We start from the raw sequence: 17,718 nt of genomic DNA, 5'->3' as shown, positions 1-17,718 counted from the left end.
AGTTGAAAAAATGCTTGTATTTTTTTTGTTTTTCTTTATATAAACTATTATATTTTTTCCTTTTAATAATTTGTTAAATTATACAAAAGAAAAAATAAATCAAATCGGATTATATTTGGATATCCAACATCCTTAACGGATTCAAATTCAAATTGACCTTTTTGAGATCTGATCAGATCAGATTCAAAATTTATATTATCGGATTAGATTCAGATATACCTTGGTTTGAATCTAATCCAATCCGTTTGCGTCCCTAGTAGTGGTTTGTGTTCTAAATTATTTTCTTTTAGCTCTGGATAAGTATATTTGATAGACTCTATTCTTAAAATCAATATAGCATACAATGTTGTCATTAAGGTCAATTTTATGTATATATTAGTTTAAGAGCACATGCTTGCATGTTCAAAATAAATATTAACCACATATGATATAATGTATTTTCAATTTAAGTTTAATGATTTGCACATAACCGAAGGCAAGTATCCACTTTATATGTATAGATATAGATAATGGATATATTAACAAAAAATGTGATGTAGATCAAACCCGTAACCTCAGGCTTAATGTAGTTAGGTCAGTGGATCGCATATACACTCGTGCTATATATGTGTTATGTCAATGAACAAGAATAAGAACAAACTTAAATTGTGTAACAGATTTTTGACATCTAATACGGTTTTGACAATACTAATGACTAAACCAGGGGCCAATGCTCACAAGACCAAGCTGACTGAGCCCTTTAACTATCACATATGACATGTTCAGAGGTTTGCCGGAGTCCCACCATAAAGACCCATTGGCTGAAAACATTTACTTGTTTTATTATCATATCCATAGAACAGTTCTAGGCTCTATTGGCAATCACGAAATCCTTAAATCACAAAAGGACAAGCCATGATTTTGTACAGGGAGATGTTTTATTGCTTTATCTTATTTTCTAATAAGCTCCATGGCTTTGGATGGTTTAATATGATTCTATTCGAATCGAAATTTGAAAACAATGTACACCAGTTTTAGTTTTAAATACTATAAGACACATCCAACTCTAATGGTTAATATTGATTCTCTCAGTGCGACAACATGCATGCCATATATCATATATGAGGCTACAAACTTAGCTAGGCTAAGATAATTGTTAATATTGACCCATTACAAAAATTGCCTGAAACAAAGAAAGCCTTACAAAGGGACAACACCAAGCCGGATCTGAAAACCCCAAATTAATCAGGCCCAAATTGGATTAGGGCAGTTGAGATTCGGGTTGGGCCACCCTAAATCATAAGGAAAAGCCCGGTTATTAGGGGACAACACCTAGCCTAGTTTACGTGCATGATTATACGAGGCCTCGATGGCTCACTTCTCAATTCAATCCCCTTGTAGTCGTGTGTTCAGCGTCCAGTGACCTTATTTTCGGTTAGAATAGATTTGTATTTCTTATAAAAAACTGCTAATATTAATGTTTTAAAAAATGATTCTGAATCGAAACCGTTCTGATTATCGATTTTTGGGTTGATAGTTTGATCGTTCGACCCAACACAATAAATTTAAACAATCGCATATAACATGGTAATCAACTCAGTCGGAAATGGGTCGACATTGACCCGTTAATTGATTAGCAAAAAATAGGTCAGTGTAGACTTATTTATCTTTATCTTCTTCGCCCAATTAGTAAAAAACGGGTTTTCCTACAGCATAAGGTTTTCTCATATTTTGGATTTTCTTTTTTACATGTTTTCATACTAATCACTTCTATAGTGTTTGCAGCATAGATTCAAATCGAAAACAAGTAGGAATAGAGTAAAACGTACTGATCATGCCTGGTTTCCTTTCACCCCTATTTTTAGTAAAAAAACAATGCCTTCCTCGCCCCTGTTTTTAGTAAAAAACCAACAAATGTTAAATTGGGTTCGGAATAGAGAAAGAAGAAAGGAGATGGAAAAGCATTTTTACCTATAAAAAAAAAAAAAGGAACAAAATGGATCTAGATGGGTTGGCATAGAATCATGAGAACATTAAGTGGGAACATAATGAAGAAAAACTATGGAGAACCAAAGTGGAAGAAAAACACTAAAACCTCTTAAAATCGTGAAAACATTATAAGTGTTTTAGTCGGACACGATCTAGGAAAGGTTGGAGATAATAAATCTCGAATCCTAATGAAACATGGTTCTTTCAAAGCAATCAGATATGGCTAAAAATGGATCAAATATATCAATTCTATTTGTTATATACAAAAAAAAAAAACATAGATTAAAAAAATTGAAAAGTTAAAAAAAGAAAAAAAAATCTTCACTTCCTTCTTTTAATAGATAGATAGATAGATAATATATATTATATTAACATGTTGATGTGAATTAATATATTAAAGAAATTCGGTTTTAAACGAAAACCGAATTGAAATTTTCTGCTTCGTTCCATTTCAAATTTCGGTTTTAAAAATTTGTACTCATTGGTTCGGTTGGTTTTTAACCGAATAAACCGACTTCTCAGCCAATCCGTTGGTACCTTGAAGAGAAAGAAAACTCCGAGCCTTTTACGACTACTGCAGCAATAGCGTGAATAGAGAGTAAGGAGAGTAGCTGTTTGTTCATTATTTCGAACATGTTCAGAAACCAGTATGACACAGACGTGACGACATGGAGCCCAGCAGGACGGCTCTTTCAGGTCGAATACGCAATGGAGGCCGTCAAGCAAGGGTCGGCCGCAATTGGTCTCCGATCAAAGACACATGTCGTCTTGGCTAGCGTTAACAAGGCCAATTCAGAGCTTTCGTCGCACCAGAAGAAAATTTTCAAGATTGACGATCACATTGGTATCGCCATTGCTGGCCTCACTGCTGACGGTAGAGTCCTTTCTAGATATCTCAGATCCGAATGCATCAACTACAACTTCACTTACGAATCTCCTCTTCCGGTTGGGAGACTCGTAGTTCAGCTAGCCGACAAGGCGCAGGTGCACAACGAACCCTAGTTCTATTGTCCCCATTATTTACTTTTCATGGTTGAGTTTAATTTGATTAATGGAATATTGAAATCTTAGGTTTTGGAATGGGAATGGAAATGAATGCATGTTTCCTTTAGGGTTTTGGGTTGGAACATGTTCTGATGAATTGAAAAGGAAGTTAGATAAGATAATTATTGTTTTCTCTCTGTTTATTTGTTCAATTTGTTCGCATTGTGGTTGTGTATGATTTTTGACGGGTGACAGTAACACCATTATTGGATCAATGAAGTGAAAATTTAGGCTTAGTGCAAGAAGTAGCAAGGTTGAGATTTCTCTAGGTTAGGGCTTTAGCTGAGGGGATTAGGGAAATTTGGAAGCGGAAAATAAGATGGAGTATGCAATTCTTATTTCGTTTTCTTTATATGTTCTTTTTATTTCTTTCTTTTTTTTTTCCTTTTCTTTTTTGCGAGTGGGGGAGTTTGATTTTTGGTGTCAGTATTATTTGACGTCTGAAAGCTATAACTAGGTAGTTAATGTTTTTTGCCCCCTTCTTATCTGCAATTGAATACTTTATGATCCATACCATATGCTTATTTCCGTTCTGTTTCACCAAGGTTTTTGGTGTCTTAATATTTTTTTTGTTCCCCTATAGAGGGTAGAGAGATCCTCCACAAAGTTCAGTGATATACTCAAAAAACAGAAACAAAAGGCATGATATTATCTTGAACTCGTTAGACATACCTCAAAATAACCACATTTTAGTCACTCCTTCCTGAATCAATCTCCTGGTAAGTTGGCGAATTTGGGCAGTCCAGCCTAGTAGTTTGAATTCTTTAGCTATAATCAGTTTGTGTTTAAAATGTCAGAGTTATTGATTTAGTCATTCAGGAGTTATTGTGTTTTTGTAACGATAGTGGAGAGCATGGAGACTGATATTGAAATGATATTCAAGTGAATTTTCTGCATATAATGTCTATGGTGAGTGATTCCTATAAAAACTAGTGGTTTTAGGTTCCGGTTGAGTGATTCTTTGTGTTCTCCCTCTTTTTTCTGTCTCCATCTTCTCTCAAATTCTGTAAACAACCATTGCAGTCATCAGAAGCCCTACGATTCTTTATCAGAGGAGCTCATTCAACAACCCTAAAGGTCTAAAACTGATATAGGTTTTACTTTTATTTTTCCAAGTTTACATTAAAGCCTGTAATTTTCCTGTTTCAGCAATTTGTTGTCATTTGTGCCAAACAATTTCTGAATTTTCTCATACTTGGATACCCCTCATAAACCTTTATTTAATTATACAATGTTTTATCTTAGAAATTCACCTAAAACTCTAGATTCTATGTTTTCTTAAGTTTTCTTTACAACCCAAAATTTTTGCCTTTTTTTGTGCAATATGTAATCTGAACCACACCAAACTTGGTTGACCTGTACATCTATATAGGACAAATGTATATACTATGTACAAAATTTCAAACCTATACCCATTTTCCCCAATTCAAAACTTTTCACACTTTTTGGACAAACCTGCAATTGTTGTAGTTAAGCTCTGAGATCTCTAATTCTCTACCTCTATTCTTGAAAATTGAAATCATCCCCAAGCCCTATTCTAGCTAATTATTTATTTCCTAGGTCATTCTAATCCTACAACAGTTTGAGACCAAAGCAGGTGGTCCTACATCAATTGGTAGCAAAGCTATCAGTCCTACATCACTCACACAATGAGGTGCCTAATGCCAAGGACATGAGTGTTGCATACCTCCGTTGAAGTAGGTTTCTCATCACTGGGTTCAGTTAAAGATTGGATTTTTCTTTTTCTTTTCTTGTATTTTGCTTCAATATGGGTTTTAGTTAGTTTGGGCTAATCCTCTTTTTGGCATCATATTTAGTATTTTAAAATCTTTTTGATTTTATTTTTTATGTTCATGTGCTTTTGTTTTCAATTATGTTTTTTTTTTTGGCTTTGTATTCATGACTTCTATGCCCTTCCATTATAAAATGGCATCTAAGCATCTGCTTTCATCTATTTAAATAAGAAGGTAAAACTTAATTGAGGCAATTTTTATATCTTATTTTTATGTCAATTAAATATTTTTCCCTGTATAACGAATTAATTCTTATTGCCATGTGTACTTTTATAGATCTTCCCATTTTAGTTAATGTTTCTATAAGGATAATTGAGGCCAATGATGTTTAAGCCTCAAACATCAAGCAGTATTGCATGGACTTGGGCATAGGAGTTGGAACCTGACGTGTCGAGGAGTCCAATTCAGTGTGAACTAAAAAAAGTAGGATTTATGGACACATTTCACATAAATAATATTTTATTATATATTTAAATATTATGATTTCTAATATTATTTTTAAAATAATAGAACTATAAGTAATTAAGGTACTCTTAAAGAAATCTAGGAACTTATTGAGGTACTCTTAAAGAAGGAATCATAATTTTCAAGGTGCTAAGGTGAGGCTAGGTGACAATGGGCGCCTTGTCACCTAGTTGCCTAGGTGGGCGTCTAGACATCACCTAGGCGATGGATTCTTGTAAGTCAAAAACATATATCCTAGGGTAGTTCCCTAGGTTCCATAAACATATTTCCTTAATAATTATCCCTAATATTTTTTTTTTTTGAGAAAGGTAAAGAATTTATTTAGAACATAAAAGAGAGTTACAACAAGGCCCAAACCACTAATACTACCTGGGCCCGATACAGATTACAAGCCCATCCATGGTTTAGAACAAAACAAAAGAGATGCATTCTGGTTTTTAAATTCCTCATTCACCAACACCTAGGAACATAGCTTGCCCATGGCTCTCTGCACTACTTCATCCGGGCTTTTGAATTAACCACAGAATATTCTGTTATTTCTTTCAGTCCAAATGGACCATAGCACAGCTAGCGGAATGGTACTCCAAACAAGCTTTCCTTTCTTGCTGAGACCCTCAATTCTCCAATACATCAGCAACTCCTTCACAGATTTTGGCATAGTCCAGCTAATATCCAAAACCTTTAGAAAATGCCCCCAGACCAAAGAAGAAACTGGACGATGGATACACAAGTGCTCTGTAGTTTCTGCAAGGTTTCCACACAAACCACAGGAGAGGTCCAGAATCTGAGAACCCTGTCTCTCCAGGTTAGTCTTGGTCAGACTTTTATCAAGAGCCATTGTCCAGACTAGGAAATTGATCTTGGAGGGACTAGTTGGATTTCAAATCTGCCTGGCAGGGAAGTTCTCCTGACCTGATCTGCACAACTTAAGAAACAGGGATTTAACTGAGAAGCTACCATCTGCATTCCACTTCTAAACCCATTCATCCTCTAAACTCAAATCAATCCTCTGATTTTGAAGCAGCCCCGACAATACCGCATACTCTTCCACCTCCCAATCAAACAAACTTCTCCTACACAGAGGAGTCCAAATAGTGGAGTCACCAGAAATGCTAAAGTTATCAGCAACTGAAGAATCTTGATTCATAGAAATTTGGAACAGAAGGGGAAAAGCATCAACCAAGGAACCCTTTGAACACTAGGGATCCTTCCAAAATTTGATTCTATCCTCCTTACCAACCTTAAACCTGATCCCATCCAGGAAAAAAGGAATGTTCTTCAAGATACCTGCCCAGAGAGATTTACCCCCATTTGGATGAGGCTTCTTAGATCTACAATCACCTCATACCACTCCATATTTTGCCGCAATAAGACTTCACCACACATTCCTCTCAAAAGAAAATTGCCATAACCATTTACTAAGAAGGGCAGAATTAAGTTCCTTCAACTTTCTTATTCCCAGCCCACCAACTTCCTTGGGAAGGTACACTTGCTCCCACTTTACAATGTGAATCTTCTTTTCATCATCCCAACCCCTCCATAAGAAACTCCTTTGGAGTTGCTCCAGCCTATTTGCAATTTTGTTTGAGATGGGGAAAAGAGATAGGAAATAAGTAGGGAGGTTGGAAAGGGTGCTCTAAATCAATGTAACCCTACCTCCAAAAGATAGATATTTTGCCTTCCAAGAGGCCAGTTTCTTCTTCATTCTCTCAATAATTGAGCACCAGATTGAGGAGGAAGAGTATTTGGCCCTGAGAGGCAGTCCCAAATACTTTACCGGGAGGAAATCAGTTTGACAAGTCATCACTTTTGCACATTCTTCTAAATTTGAAACATGGCCCACTGGGATGATCTTATTTTTACTCATGTTAACTTTGAGACCAGACACCACTTCAAACCAGCTCAGAATCCCAAGCACTGAATCCAATTGAGTCATAGAAGCATCCACAAAACATAGGGTATCATATCCAAATTGGAGGATATTGACTTTCTCCTTTCCAGGGGAGATTGCAAACCCATTCCATAAACCAGATTCTGCTGCCTTCTTGCTAAAAAGTGTGAAAATTTCCATGATACAGATGAACAACAAAGGGGACAGAGGATCTCTCTGCCTCAGACCTCAAGAGCTACCAGAAAACCCCGTCGATTGACCGTTAATTAGGATTGAAAATTTTGGGGTCTTAATACAAACTTTGATCCAGTTTCTCCATTTCTGTCCAAAATTCATACTATCCAACACACGATCTAGACAATTCTAGTTGATGAAGTCGTAAGCTTTCTCAATATCAAGTTTACAAATCACACCTGGGCTTCCCTCTATTTTTTTGGAATCAATTAACTCATTGGCAATTAGAATTGAGTCTACCATCTGCCTCCCTGGCACAAAAGCACTCTGGTTATTGGAGATCACACTGCCTAACACCCCTTTCATAAGAAAAGTTATAGAAAACCAACACATTCATGATGGTTCAACCCTTATTTTTTATTAGACAAAATTTTAAGTTCTTCCTTACTTATTGGTTCAAGTTTTGAAGTCTTTGAGGTTCAATACAGTAGTTAGCAATGCTTGTGTTGATTAAATCCTAACAAATAAGAAAATAATTAAAAGAAACTAGTATATAAACACAATATGAATATTTTAGTTTAATAATGTATATTTTATAATTATAATCTCAAAATATTAAGAACATAAAAATATTTTATAACACAATATACAAAACTACTTGGCAATTAGGCGAGGTGAGCCTCTATGGGCGCCTTTTCGCCTAGGCATTGCCTTGACAACTATGGAAGGAATTGCAAAAGGAAAGAATGGGCAAGGAAAGTGAGGGAGTTAAGGTTTTTGAGGTAGGAACAAAGTTGGAGGAGGACAGAGGAGAAAATAGAGAGGAAGTGTAGAAACTAGTAGGGAGGATTCAATGGTAGATTTTGTAGGAAGGTTTGGCTGTAAATTGAAGGATCCAAATGACCTGAAAGCTTTCTTGAGTAAGAAGAAGGTTGAGAGTAAAATTTGAGTTGACCTCATTTTTATACAAAGAGACAGAGAAAAGGAGGAAATCAATTCTCTCTCCAATTTGATCTGTCTCATGAATCAAGTCTATTTGGATTTGCCCAAGCCAGACAATAGGATCTGGGTTCCTTAGCCCAAAGGGACCTTCTCTTGTACTTTTTTTTGAGTCCCTTTGTCAATTTTCCTCTCAACAGGTTTTCCCTTCAAAGGAAAATTGGTGTTAGCCGGTTCCCCCAAAGATAACGGCTTTTTGTTCAGTAGCGTATCATGGAAAAGTGAACACTTAAGATAACCTACAAAAGAGAAGGCATTTTCTTTGTATTTCACCCAATTGGTGTACTCTCTGTAGAACTCATGGGGAGGACTGTCACCGCCTACTAATGTCATGTCCTTTTTTTGCATAATTATGGGATTGGTTCTTCTTGTTATTTGGGTGCAGGTGGAACATGCCAGCAAAAGTGTGGATGATCTTTAACCCTTCTACCTTCAGTTGGCCCAAAAAAAGAGGGAGAATCATGTGGAGATGTGCTAGAGCAGTCTTGCTATGGTCAATTTGGGAAGAAAGGAATGCCAGAATCTTACAAGACAAGAAGAGGAGCAGCCAAGATCTAAAAGATTGTGTGTTGAATAGGGAAATCCACTGGTTAAAGACTTTGGAACTTTTCCATCACTTTTCCTTTTCAAACTTATTGAGAAATTGGTTAGCAGTAGCAAGGTGCTCTTCTAAGAAGACTAAGCAATTACAAGATGGATCCCACCGCCCGAAGGTTCAATGAAACTGAATTTTGATGGGAGCAATCAGGGCAATCTAGGGCACTTTGGAATGGGGGGGGGGGTGTCTTGAGAAATGAGGCAGGTGATATTGTACTTCTCTATTCAAGTCCATTGGGATTTGGGATTCACTCAGAGCAGAACTATTAGCAGCCATACAAGGAGTGAAACTTGTAAATCAATTAGGTGTAAGACAACTTGTTATCAAAGGGGACTCCAAGGTGGTGGTGGGGTGATTGCAGAACCTTGAGGGGTGCTACAGAAATGAAGTAAAAAAATTTAAGTGGCTGACAAGGAATATGTTTGTTAGTACACAATGGGTGGGGAGATCAGCAAATGCTTTGGTTGATGGCTTAGTTAAGCAAGGGGAAAATAGGGAAGTCTTGTTTTAGGCTCAGCTGTAATGCTTGCCTTTTCCTTCAGTTTCTTTGTAATCAGTTGAGAGAGGCTGCAGCTCGCGCATCTCCACAGGCTGTTGTATGGGTTCTCCGTTATCTTTTGAAGTAATAAAATTATCTTCATTCATAAAAAAAAGAAGGTTGAGGGTAAAATGAGGAAGAGGAAATTGAGTGAAGCCAAAAGGTTGAAGTTGGATGTGGAAGGAGACAAGAAGTTTAGTAAAAGAAGAGAAAGGAGAAAAGGGAATAAGTAGGAGGGTAAAATTGAAGTTATTTAAAAATGAAAATAACAAGTTGGGATGTAAGAGGTATAGAGAACGCAAGGCATAGTTTTCTAGGTGCCAAGGTGAACCTAGGCAACAAGAGAATGCTTGGTCGCCTAGGCACCCGCTTGGGTGTCACTTAATGTTCAAAAAAGGATAGAACAATAAGGGGTTGAGCCCCTGTTTCTGTCGTAGAAATATTAGTAAAAGAAGGGGCGTAGTCCTTGTTCTTGTCATAGAAAAAAGAAAGCATGAATAAAATCCTTAGAAAGGATGGAGAAGAAAGGGTGGAGCCCCTATTTTTGTTCTAGAAGAAGAAGAAAAAGAAGAAGAAGAGCCTCTACCCTATTTTTATTCCAACAAATAAAAATTAAAAAGAAGGGGAAGAGACCCTACTTTTGTTCCAGGGGTGGAGTCGAGCCACTATTTACTCCAAAAGAAAAGAAGGGGTGGAGCCCCTATTTTTGTTCCAAAAAGAGAAGAAGAAGAAGAAGGGGCTCTGCCCTTGTTTTTGTAAAAAAAAAAAAAGAAGAAGAAGGGGCGGAGCCCCTGTTTTTGTTCCAAAAGAAAAGAAAAAGAAGTGGTGGAATCCCTGCTTTGGTTCAAAAAAAAAAAAAAAAGAAAAATCCAAAAGAAGAAGGGGTGGAGCATACCTTCTATGGTTGTTCATTTTCCTTGTTTCTTCAAAGACTTCGAATGAACAACTATCCTCGTTTCTTCAGTCTGCGAATAACTATCATCGAATAGCTATCAAAACCCTAGCGAAATAAGAAACCAATAAAAACATATTATTTTATGAAAGAAATAAAAAGAATGGTTTTGTGTATCTTAATTATCTTAATATTATAAGCTCAAAATATAAAAAATATAAGAAACTTCAAGAATTTATGTATAAATGTCATGGCTAGCGAGGTAAGCCCCAAAAAGTGCCTAAATGCCTAGGTGCCTGCTTGGGCATTGCCTTGATAACTATGGAATGAGGAAGAGATCATTCATAAAGGAGATGATTAGGAAAGCAAACCCAGATGTGGTCCTAATTCAAGAATCTAAATTGGCAGAATTTGATAATGGATGGGCCAAAAATATTTGGAAGGCTAGGGGATTAAGGCAATGGTACCATCTTGGAGATCCTTAGCCTCAGGGGGCTTAGTGACTTTGTTGAAAAGTGAAGTGCTCATAGGCATTGAAGAACTTGTTAGTAATTTCTCAGTGTCCATTAAATCTAGACAAGTGGAGGATGGTTTTGAGTGGGTGCTAACAGATTTATATGGTCCCAATGGTTATAAGGAGAGAAATGAAATGTGGAAAGAACTAGAGGATATTAGAGGGTTATGGGAAGGGCCTTAGTGCATAGGAAGTGATTTCAATGTAATTAGATTCATAGAGGAAACCAATAATTTGAGTTAGAGAGTAACGACAAGCATGAGGAAGTTTAATCAATTTGTGAGTACATTTGAGCTTAAGTAAGTTCCCTTGCTACACAATAATTTTACCTAGTCCAATCTCCAAATATCCCAATTTGCTCTAAATTGGACAGGTTCCTCTTCTCATTGGATTGGGAAGAGCATTGGGGAGGTTTAGTGTCCAAATCTTTGCCTAGAGTAACTTTTGACCATTGGCAAATTCTGATTTATAAGGAGGATTTGAGAAGTGTGGGCCCATCTCCTTTCAAATTCGAAAATGTGTGGTTTGCCATCTAGGTTTTATAAAGAGGGTAAAGGAATGGTGGGAGGATAGTGACCCTAAAGTTAAATGGCAAGGAATGAGATTCCAGAAGAAACTCTATATGTTGAAAATTAAAATTAAAGAATGTAACATCATGGATTTTGGGTGACTCGAAGAAAGAAAGCAAATAGTGATTGAGCAGGTTGAGGAAATAGATTTGAAAGAAGAACGGGGTTCTTTTGAGGATAGTGATAAGGAGCAAAGATGGTCTCTGAGGAGAAATAGTTGAAGGACATTATATTCCAAAAGGAAATAAGTTGGAGACAAAAATCAAGGCATAAAAGGGTAAAGGAGGGAAATAGGAATACAAAGAATACAAAGTTTTTCGTGTAGTAGCAAATGGGAGAAGGAAAAATTTTATCCCAAAGTTCGAGGTGGGGGTGAAACTCTCATGTGACAAGATGAGATAGTCGAGGTGTTTGTGGATCACTTTAAGTCAATATTTAGAAGGCCCCTAGGTGGAAGAGTGTTAGTAGAAGGATTGGAGTGGCCAAGTTTAGTGGTGGAGGTCAAGGAGTGATTAGAAAGAAAATTTGAATTGGAGGAAATAAAGGAAGCAGTCTTTCTATGGATAGATCAAAACCTCCAGGGCCGAATGGGTTTACAATGGCATTCTATCAAGATTGTTGGGATATCTTGAAGGAGGACATTTATCTAGTCTTCAATGAGTTTTACAAAAGAGGAGTCATTAATCCAGGGCTGAATTCCACCTTTATTTCTTTGATACCCAAGAAGAGTGATGTTTTCTATCCAAGCGATTTTAGACCAATTAGTTTGGTGAATAGTCTGTATAAGATTATAGAAAAAGTGTTGTTTCTTAGGATTAGGCAAGCCCTTTCCACCATTCACCTAATTAAGGGGCTTTTGTGAAAGGGAGACAAATAGTTGATCAAATATTAATTGCAAATGAAAGTGTAGAGTGTTTGAAGAGAATTGAAAAGAAATGTGTGGTTTGCAAGATTGACCTTGCAAAAGTGTATGATTTGGTGGAATGGTCATTTTTATTGGAAGTCATGGTAAGCTTTGGGTTTGGAGAGAGATGGTGTTATTGGTTGATGGGGTACCTTAGGACTTGTCATTACTCTATTTTGGTGAATGGAACAATGGTGGATTTATTCCTTGCTTTGAGGGGTATCAAACAAGGTGGCCCTCTCTCCCCTTTCCTCTTTACCTTAGTAGCAAATGTTCTCGAGAGTCTCTAGAGTGAATTCAAGAAACTTAGTAAGGGGTTGGAGAGTTGGAAGGAATGGGGTACCTATTACTCATTTACAATTTGCAAATGATACAATGTTTTTTTGTGAAGGGGTGATTTGAGGTGGACTAGGAACTTGAAACTTGCTATACAACTTTTTGAGCAGATGTCAAACCTAAAAGTAAATTTTGATAAAGTTGTATAGAGGGAGTCAACATGGAGGAGGGGGAGGCCTTATAGTGCACAAGTATTTTGGGGTGTGCGGTTTCCCAGTAACCTTTGAAATACCTTGGTTTTCCTTTGGGAGATTACCCTAAGAAGTGTAGTTTCTAGAATTTGATTGTAGAAAGATTTGAGAAAAGACCTCTTGGAAGAGAAACTACCTTTCTCTTAGTGGTAGAACTACCTTGATTAGGTCCACTCTAGCTAACTTCTTGGTGAATTATTTGTCAGTGTTCAAAATCCCGAAAGGAATAGCTAGGAAATTGGAAAAAGTGATGAGGGACTTTCTTTGGGAGCCTAGGGAGGAGAAAAAGGATCATAGGGTGAAATGAATGCGGTGACTAGAAGCATAAAAACTTGGAGGGCTGGGCATTGGAAAATTTCAAAAGAGAAATGTGGCTCTTTTAGGGAAGTGGCTGTAGAGGTTACCCCTTGAGAAGGACAGTTTGTGGGCTTAGGTAATTCTAAGCATTAATGGGCTTGTGGATAATGGTTGGGATGCTGGAATTTTGGCTAGAGTTACAAGAGCTTCCCCTTGGAAAGCAATTCATGCTATTCCACCTTTGTTCTTGCCTTGGATCAGGTGTGATTTATGCTTTGACAATCACATTAAAATTTGGGAGCAGATCTGGGTTAGAGACCCCCCTCTGAAAGACCAATTTTCCTCTTGGGAGGAGAAAAAGGATCATAGGGTGAAATGAATGCGGTGACTAGAAGCATAAAAACTTGGAGGGCTGGGCATTGGAAAATTTCAAAAGAGAAATGTGGCTCTTTTAGGGAAGTGGCTGTAGAGGTTACCCCTTGAGAAGGACAGTTTGTGGGCTTAGGTAATTCTAAGCATTAATGGGCTTGTGGATAATGGTTGGGATGCTGGAATTTTGGCTAGAGTTACAAGAGCTTCCCCTTGGAAAGCAATTCATGCTATTCCACCTTTGTTCTTGCCTTGGATCAGGTGTGATTTATGCTTTGACAATCACATTAAAATTTGGGAGCAGATCTGGGTTAGAGACCCCCCTCTGAAAGACCAATTTTCCTCTTTGTTTGCTATCTCAAATTACAAAAATGAGCTTGTCTCTACCTTTTTGGTACCTTCCAATTCCAAAACTAGGTATGGATGGGGTTTGGGATTGAGAAGAGCCATTATGGATATAGAGGTTAATAGCATCTCTATGCTACTTGATTTTCTTGATGAGATTTTCTTGGAACCTACTAAATCTGATAGTCGAATCTAGACCCCTTCACCCTCTGGTGTGTTTTCTTGTCCCTCTTTCTTTAGAACCTTAACTTTATCTGATGTTAAAGGTGGACAACCTTTCCCTTTAAAAGAGGTTTCGAGCAAGCTTATTCCCCCTAGGGTTAGGAGTTTTTGTTGGGAAGTCTTCCTAGAAAGAATCGATACTTGTGATTTGCTTTAAAGAAAGAGACCTAAACGTTGCTTATCCCCTCACTGGTGTGTTCTTTGTAAAACTAATGGTGAGAATTGCTATTACTTATTAATCTCCTGATCCTTTGTTAAAGTTATTTGGGAATGGTTTCTTTCTTTGTTTGGGTGTAGGTGGTCACCCTGCTGAATGTGCAAAGTTTGTTTGTCTCTACAATTTTCAGTTGGCCAAAGAAGAGGGGAAGGATAATGTGGAGATGTGTGAGGGCTGCTATAAGTTGAACTGTATGGGAAGAAAATGAACTCAAGATTATTTTTCAGACAAAGAGAGAAGCAAAGAAGCTATCGTAGAGGTGGTTTTCAATAGAGTGGTACATTGGATTAAATCCTTTGAATTTTTTAAAGGTTTCCCAGTGGAAGTTTTTTTAAGAAGCTGGAAAGGATATCTATCAAAAAAAAAAAGCCGGAAAGGAGTTGCTTCCTCGGCCCTGGTCAAAGATGCCTTATTTTCCTTCTTGGACCCCCTCCTCCCAATTAATGGGTTTGTTAAGATGAATTTTGATGGGAGCGGTGCTGGAAATCCAGGGCCCTCAAGAACTGAAAGAGTTTTTCAGATGAGGAAGGAAAGATCATTGCATTCTTTTCAGGCCCAATTGGAGAGGTGATTCTCTGTGGGCTGAGCTATTGGCGGCATTGGAAGGAGTAAAAGGGGCAAAGGATACGAGTAGTCGAAAGTTAATAGTAGCAAAGGATTATCTTGTGAACTGAATTAGAAGTTTCTTGTGAACTGATAATAGTAGCGAAGGATTATCTTCCTCGCCCGAGTCCTGACCAATTTGTCTGGATTTTCTTGTCATCTTATTGAAGCAAGGTAGCTATATTTAATCTTTTGGCATCTACAACTTTGCAAGGATCTCTTGAATTGTTTAGAGTATTTTTGCAAGCATTAGATTGAAGTGAAATATTTTTTAACTTATATATTGATAGCTCTATCACATGTGCTTGCAAACAGTTCAAAGTTGGAGAGCAAAGTATTTTGAACTTAGGATCCAGTAACGCTAAAAAAACACCATGGTTTAGATATTTGTTATGAAAAGAAGGCTTTGAAATAAAGAAACAAGGTGGCAAATCAAGGTTCGATGCATAATATTTGTTTTTGTTGAAGATTAATTAGTTTTATTATGTTTTTCTGAGTAGATGTTTTATGTTAGTTGTTAGATAGGAGGTGGGGACCACAGTAGTTATGTGAGTCCAAGTTTTATTATGTTTTTTTGAGTGTTATATATGCTGTCTAATGTTTTGCCGCTCTACAAGGGCATAGTTGTCTTTGTACTGTTCTATTATTTTAGTATAAATAATAAGTGAAGGGGACAGCCAGATTATTGCTCTCTTTTCTTTCAACTTCTCTTGTTCTCCTTCTCTCTTCCTTCTCTTTTCAAGAAACTACTTTCTTTCATATTTTTTAATTCAGCAGATTTCTACTGTTTTGACTTTTTTGGGTGAGTATTTGTTGCAACTTGTGAGGGAGGAAACCTATAGGCTATGGTGCTTTATGCTTCCTGTTTTCTTGGTGGCAGGTTTGCACACAACGGTCTTGGAAACGTCCTTATGGTGTGGGCTTACTGGTTGCTGGCTTGGATGAATCTGGCGCTCACCTTTATTATAATTGCCCAAGTGGGAACTACTTTGAATATCAGGCTTTTGCCATTGGATCCCGCTCGCAAGCTGCCAAGACTTACTTGGAGCGCAAGTTTGAGACTTTCATGAGCTCCACCCGGGAAGATCTGATAAAAGATGCACTCTCTGCAATCAAGGAAACATTACAAGGTGAGAAGCTGACCAGCTCTATTTGCACTGTTGCCGTGGTTGGAGTAGGGGAGCCGTTTCACATTATGGATCAGAAAACCATACAAGAAGTGATTGAATCATTAGAGTTGAAGGAAGATGAGACTGTTGACCAAGGTGCAGCTATGCAGGAGGACAGGAGCCCAGAAGCAGCCCCAATGGATATTTGATGACACAAGAAGAAGCGGCTGTTTTATGAGGGAACTTAGAGATCGTTTTGAGAAATAGGCTTAGGGATAATGACAAACTTCTCAACGGATCTTTTATGAATCCTTACTTGTTCTTGGTTCCCACTGCCCATCTTTTTTTGAACTTAATTTATTGGACATTCTGTTTTAATCAGATATAGAAGACATTTTGTGTTGTGCCCATGCTACAGTTACTTAAGGTAATCAAGTTAATTGTGTTATATATTTTTAGTGATTTTCAACTTGTCAGGAGGAATACATCTGGATTAGAAATTTCATGTAATCAACGAGCCTTTTCTTGAATTGTGCTTCTACTGCTTTCCCTCTAATGGGTGAGCGTATTAAAGGTTTCAAGTAGGACCTATAGCTAACCAGAACTGTCACCCGCCGACTCCGTTGGTGCTTTAATTGCTCGGTAAAGAGGCACTATTACCGGCCATTTATCGCACCTATTCCCGAAAGATGAATGAATTCACTTGGTAGTTGCTAAGCGGATTACTTGCTATTTACGTACCACATGTCTACATATTTCCCCTTTTTAATAATATTCTCGTTATAAATAACTTACCATAAATTGAAATCAAATGATGATCTCTGCGACCGTGGGAACCAGTGATGGTTTAGAAAGAAGTATACTTAGCATCCACAAAACTTAGGAAATGAACAACTCGGCAGATCTTGGCATTGGGATCTGCTGCTGCTGCTGGTTGGTGGTTAACCTATTTCAGATGGATCCAATAGGAATACAACTTCGAGCATGTAAAATACAGACCTTATATTGCATTTGCATTATGTGCCGACATCGGAATTTCATGCAGCGGCTTCTGGCATTGCAAGAGCTAGGAAACCCCGAAATCCATTAAGCCTTGTTTGGTAAAAATCTGAAAAGCCCAAAAAAAAAAAAAAAAAAAATAGGCTTCCATGAGCCAAAAGATAGCTTCTCTGAAGAGGCTCAATCAACGCAGCTCAATCACTGCGGAAACCCTTCCAAACTGGCTAAGTTAGAGGGTGCGTTCTTATCTATTAGGTCTAATAAGTAATACCAAACTGCGCTACTGAATTTGAGCTCTTTGGACTAATGGTGGGTAGGCTCACCGGCCCATCAGACATTTCCCTGTAGGCCGTAGTTTAAACGACTCAGGAACCTTCCATCTGGCAACAAGGTTGTAGAGTGTAGATTGGTTCCCCAGGCATTAATAGGACCTGTTCACGGGTCGGGTTTTGGGCTCGATTTTACAGTGTCAGGCTCTGGGCCGCGCCCAGCCTATGAACTGGTGGCATACCAAACTTTCGCGTTGGTGCACATTTCGGCAAACGGCAGAAAAGGAGTTTGGATGGTAATTAGTCTGATTACGCCAGAGCCCAGATGCTTCCTATCTTCATGGGCTGGATCTAATTTGGGCCAAAATTCTGTAACAGGCCCCCATTAGCATCAAGATTCAAGGCCCAAGGA

At 37.8% G+C, this 17,718-nt stretch overlaps 1 protein-coding gene across 1 annotated transcript; it reads left to right on the top strand.

Moving 5' to 3' along the window:
• Positions 1-1,983: 1,983 nt before the first annotated feature.
• Positions 1,984-16,507, top strand: LOC148877093 (proteasome subunit alpha type-1-B-like). The gene is made up of 2 exons (XM_088981656.1): positions 1,984-2,952; positions 15,810-16,507. The coding sequence occupies exons 1-2, from the start codon at positions 2,602-2,604 to the stop codon at positions 16,245-16,247; spliced, it is 789 nt and encodes a 262-aa protein (XP_088837782.1). The 5' UTR covers positions 1,984-2,601; the 3' UTR covers positions 16,248-16,507.
• The last annotated feature ends 1,211 nt before the right edge of the window (positions 16,508-17,718 follow it).

This window comes from Nelumbo lutea, chromosome 1 (assembly GCF_056320005.1).
Source record: "Nelumbo lutea isolate HS-2025 chromosome 1, American lotus-T2T, whole genome shotgun sequence".
Taxonomy (NCBI): Eukaryota; Viridiplantae; Streptophyta; class Magnoliopsida; order Proteales; family Nelumbonaceae; genus Nelumbo; species Nelumbo lutea.
The sequence above is the reverse complement of the archived record's forward strand: the minus strand, read 5'-3'. Positions and strand labels throughout refer to the sequence as shown.

Coding starts and splice junctions, on each gene's coding strand:
- LOC148877093 (XM_088981656.1), top strand. CDS start 2,602: ATGTTCAGAAACCAGTATGACACAGACGTGACGACATGGAGCCCAGCA. Junction 2,953..15,809: donor AGCTAGCCGACAAGGCGCAG/GTGCACAACGAA, acceptor TCTTGGTGGCAG/GTTTGCACACAACGGTCTTG.